The 4,514-nt window shown below is 59.9% G+C and overlaps 1 protein-coding gene across 1 annotated transcript; it reads left to right on the top strand.

Annotated features, from left to right (window-relative positions):
* Positions 1–490: 490 nt before the first annotated feature.
* Positions 491–4,430, top strand: IKBKE (inhibitor of kappa light polypeptide gene enhancer in B-cells, kinase epsilon; the record flags this gene model as incomplete). The annotated part of the gene is made up of 8 exons (XM_008942383.1): positions 491–628; positions 1,005–1,134; positions 1,399–1,580; positions 1,846–2,006; positions 3,062–3,172; positions 3,311–3,490; positions 3,798–4,000; positions 4,366–4,430. Coding segments are annotated over exons 1-8 (1,104 nt in total), but the record flags the coding sequence as incomplete, so codon positions are not given.
* Positions 4,431–4,514: the final 84 nt, after the last annotated feature.

The following is a 4,514-nucleotide window of genomic DNA, read 5'->3' on the forward strand; positions in this document are numbered from 1 at the left end:
GGAGGGGGGGAGGGGGCTGTTTTCGGGGGAATGCCCAGAGGTTTTGAAAATCCCATCCTTGGCAATTTGCATATTTCATGCAAACACTTGCCAGGGTTGGGATAGAGACTCTGCCTCGCCGGGCTTTGAAGTTTCCTGAGCGCACTGTCTGTGGGGTGGGAGAGGCGCCTTCGAGGAGGGTTTGGAAAGAGGGAGCTGCCAGCCCGAGCCCCTGCTCCAGACCCCTTAGTGAGGCAGAATAAACCCACTGCCGGGTGACACGTGGGCTGCAGGGGCAGGAAGCAAAGGGAGGAGAGTAGCAGCACTTTGCTCTTGCAGTGGAGGAGACAAAGGTTGTGGGACGTCTGCTCAGATAACACGTTCCGGTGTCAGCGTAGTTTGCATTCCAGGAGGGATTTGGGAGCAGTAATGGGGCTAATGGAGCTGCTTAGGACAGGGATGGTGCCACCTCCCCGTTTCCTCTTTCTCTGTTTTCCTATGTCCCCAGAAATCGGGGGAGCTGGTTGCTGTGAAGGTCTTTAACAATGCCAGCTACCTCCGGCCCCAGGAGGTCCAGATGAGAGAGTTTGAGATGCTGAGGAAGCTGAACCATAAAAACATTGTCAAGTTATTTGCCGTGGAAGAGACAGTAAGTGGGACCCCGACTCAGAAACCTGCTGGGGGGACTGGGCCAGCACCGTGGCAGAGCTGGTCTGAGCTGTGGAGGGGAGCAGTGATCTGGAGTTGGTGGTCTTCTCCTCCCACCTCTCCCTGGCTCCACACCAAGCCTCAGCCCAGCCCTTCACTGGGGGCACTGGGTCACTGGGCTGGAGCACGGACGTGACCTGCTGTTGTGCCCTGGTCAGGTGCATGGCACAGTGGGGACATTCTCCAACACTGGTTTGCCCGGGCAGGAGAAACCCAGGGACCCATCAACCAAGGGAGGGGACCCTGCCTGGGGTGGGGGACAGGCCAGCAGCTGGGGCACGGGGCTGGCCGAGCCCTCAGGGCTGCTCCCCCCGCAGGGCAGCAGCAAGCAGAAGGTGCTGGTGATGGAGTACTGCTCCAGTGGCAGCTTGCTGAACGTGCTGGAAGACCCAGTGAACGCCTTCGGCTTGGCCGAGTCCGAGTTCCTCATCGTGCTGCAGTGTGTGGGTGAGTGCTGGGTCCCTGCCACCACGAGCCACAGCCTGGGCACCTCCCGGTGCTGGTGGCACCCTGCGGGCACCAGCCCTGGGCTATGGACCTCTGAGGGTTGGGCTCAGCAGAGAGAAGCTGCACCTCCAAAGGAGGTGGGTTTGGGAGCTCCCACCAGCCCTGGGGTTTCTCCCATCTCCTATTCCTACCTCTAAACAAGACCCTCTGGAGCAGAGTGCTGCAGCCCCGCAGACCAACGCTGCCCCCCCTGCTTGTGCCCAGTGGCAGGGATGAACCACCTCCGGGAGAACGGCGTCGTCCACAGGGACATCAAACCCGGGAACATCATGCGGCTGGTGGGGGAGGACGGGCAGAGCATCTACAAGCTGACGGATTTTGGGGCCGCCCGAGAGCTGGATGATGATGAGAAGTTTGTGTCAGTCTACGGGACGGAGGAGTATCTGGTGAGTATGATGGGTGGCAGGGCTGGGAGTCCTGGGGGAGCTGCTCCCCACCCACCATCTGGGCAGCTTGGGGAGAGAGGAGCAGTGGCTCGGAGAGCCCCATCCCAAAGGGGCCACGTCTTTATGAAGAGGGGGGGGCTCAGCGTTTCTGTTGTAGAGTTAGAGGTGACGTTTAGGCTGGAGGAGCCAGCAGCAGGGGAGGCCTTGGCGAGCGGTGGGTTGGCAGTGCCAGGCTGGCAGTGCCACTCCCGGGGGGTCCCCGCAGCACCCGGACGTGTACAAGCGCGCGGTCCTGCGCAAGCCCCAGCACAAGTCCTACGGCGTCACCGTCGACCTCTGGAGCATCGGTGTCACCTTCTACCACGCTGCCACTGGCAGCCTCCCCTTCGTCCCCTTCGGGGGTCCTCGCAGGAACAAGGAGATCATGTAGGTACCTGCCTGGGTGCTGCCGCTGGGGGAGGTGGGACCCGGGCTGGTGGCCCTGGGGGCTGGAGGGCAGCCTGGCGGTGGCTCGGGGTGTGCCAGCAGCACTGTGCCACTGGGAGCTGTAGTTTGCTGCTCGTTTAATCCCATGAAGCCCTGAAACGTGGCCCGTGGAGAGCGTGCGTGGTGTGGGAGAGGATCCCTGTCCCATTTACCACCTTTCCCTCAAAATGCATTCTCGTGTCTTTGTGGCCACGCAGCCTGAAAAAGAGGCAGGGTTTGGGGTGTGTGAAGAAGAGTGTGGCCAGCAGGTCGAGGGGGGTTCTCCTGCTCTACTCTGCTCTAGTGGGGCCACCTCTGGAGTACTTGATCCAGTGCTGGTCTCCCCAGTTTAAGAGAGGCAAGGAACTACTGGACAGAGTCCAGTGGAGGCTCTGAAGTTGCTGAGGGGCTGGAGCATCTCTGTGCCAGGCCAGGCTGAGAGCCCTGGGGCTGTGCAGCTGGAGAGGAGAAGCCTCAGAGGGGATCTGAGCAGTGCTGAGCAAGAGCTAAAGGGCCCCGGGGGGCAAGAGGCTGGGGCCAGACTCTGGTCAGTGGTGCCCAGGGACAGGACAAGGGGCAACGGGCACCAACTGGAACCCAGGAGGTGCCACCTGAGCAGGAGGAGAAACTTCTTTGGGGTGAGGGTGCAGAGCCTGGAGCAGCTGCCCAGAGAGGCTGTGGAGTCTCCTGCTCTGGAGAGATCCCAAACCTGCCTGGCTGTGACCCTGGGCACCCTGCTGTGGGTGAGCTGCTGGAGCAGGGGGGTGGATGAGATGATCCCCAGAGGTCCCTTCCAACCCCACCATGCTCTGATTGTGATTCTGTTTATGGTTGCTTGCAAGTTTTTGTCTGTTTTTTCCAAGTACCTTCCCTCTGTGTATTTTTTGTTCTGTCTGTGGGCCGTGCCTTTCCCAGCCCATCCACTCTTGGCCCTTTCCCTCTCTGCTGCACCCGAGGGCCATGGTGCCCAGAGGTCACTGGGCTCATGTCAGCTACAGGCAGTTCCCTTTCCACAGGTACAAAATCACCACGGAGAAGCCTCCTGGAGCCATCGCGGGCGTCCAGCGGCAGGAGAACGGGAGCATCGAGTGGAGCTACGAGCTGCCCATCACCTGCCAGCTCTCCACGTGGGTGTCCCTTGGGCTCAGCTCTGCCCCGAGGGGACGGCTGCAGGAGGGGGGGCTGCACATCCCCCCGCCCTGGGAGCCACCAGGGTCACGGCTCAAGGCTGTGCCAGGGGGCAAACCTCTCTCCTGCTGCCGCAGGGGGCTGAAGGACCAGCTGATACCCATCCTGGCTAACATCCTGGAGGTGGATCAGGAGAAGTGCTGGGGATTCGACCAGTTTTTTGCAGGAACCAATGACATCTTGCAGAGGATCGTGGTCGACGTGTTCTCCCTGCAGCAGGCTTCCTTGCACCGCATCTACATCCACTCCTACAACACGTAAGGGTGCCCAGGCCCTCTTCAAAGTGAATTTGGGAGTGAGCTCGGGAGCCTCAGCCCCTGGGGGGAGCGCCTGTTCCCCCTGCACCAGTTAAACCAGATTAAAACAAACCAGGCTCAGACCAACCTTTGCACTAACCAGGAACTCTTGGCACATGGAGAGCCCTATGGAGGTTGTCTGAGGGGCTCCACTGACTTTTTGGGATATTTTGCTATGAGGAGAGGACAGCAGGCTGTTAAAATGATGGAAATCTGGGCGCTCACCTCATTGCTCATTCCTCACCCTTTCGTTTCTTCTTCATTTCAGTACCACCAAGTTTTTAGATGCTGTCTTCAAGCAAACAAATATAGTCCCTCACCATCAAGAATATTTTTTTGAAGGTCATCTGTATGAGCTGGATCCCAATCTACAAGCTCATAATTTCTGCAGAACCACAGAGGACAATCCTCTGACCTTGCTGAGCACCACTGAGCAGCCAGAAGATGTGGTAGGAGTGAGATACAGAGACCGTGAGTACTGTTGGCTGGGAGCTGTGTCACAGTGGGTGCTGTGAGAGAGCTGTGCTGGAATTATTACCCTGATATTAGGGGGGTGGAGGGGTGGTGATGCTGGCACAGGATTAGGAGGTTTCAGGATCAGTTTTCCCCAGCCATATGCTGGTGCTCCTGGGCTTTGCAGGCAGTTCGTGCCTTCACCCGTGTTCCCAAAATATCTTGGAGGGCTGCACTGAGCCCCCAGCCCTGCAGCTGCTGCCCTGCCTGCAATGCTGAGCGGCTCCAGGCTTCTCTTGGGTGGGGGTGACATGTCCTGGTGGCTCTGCAGCCAGGGCCAGGGGGCTCCCAGCTCACCCCGTCACCGCCCTCTGTCCTTCCAGCGGCACTGGAGTTCCCAAAGCTGGTCCCCAAGGTGGACGTGGTGGCCGACTGCAGCGCAGCCAAGGTAGGCGGGGGTGTCCCCGGCCCTGGGGAGCCCCGGCCGTGGGGGTGCAGCCCCCAGCAGTGCCCCTCCTTGCCTTGCAGAGCG

Source organism: Merops nubicus, unplaced genomic scaffold (assembly GCF_000691845.1).
Source record: "Merops nubicus isolate BGI_N331 unplaced genomic scaffold, ASM69184v1 scaffold30436, whole genome shotgun sequence".
NCBI classification, from domain to species: domain Eukaryota; kingdom Metazoa; phylum Chordata; class Aves; order Coraciiformes; family Meropidae; genus Merops; species Merops nubicus.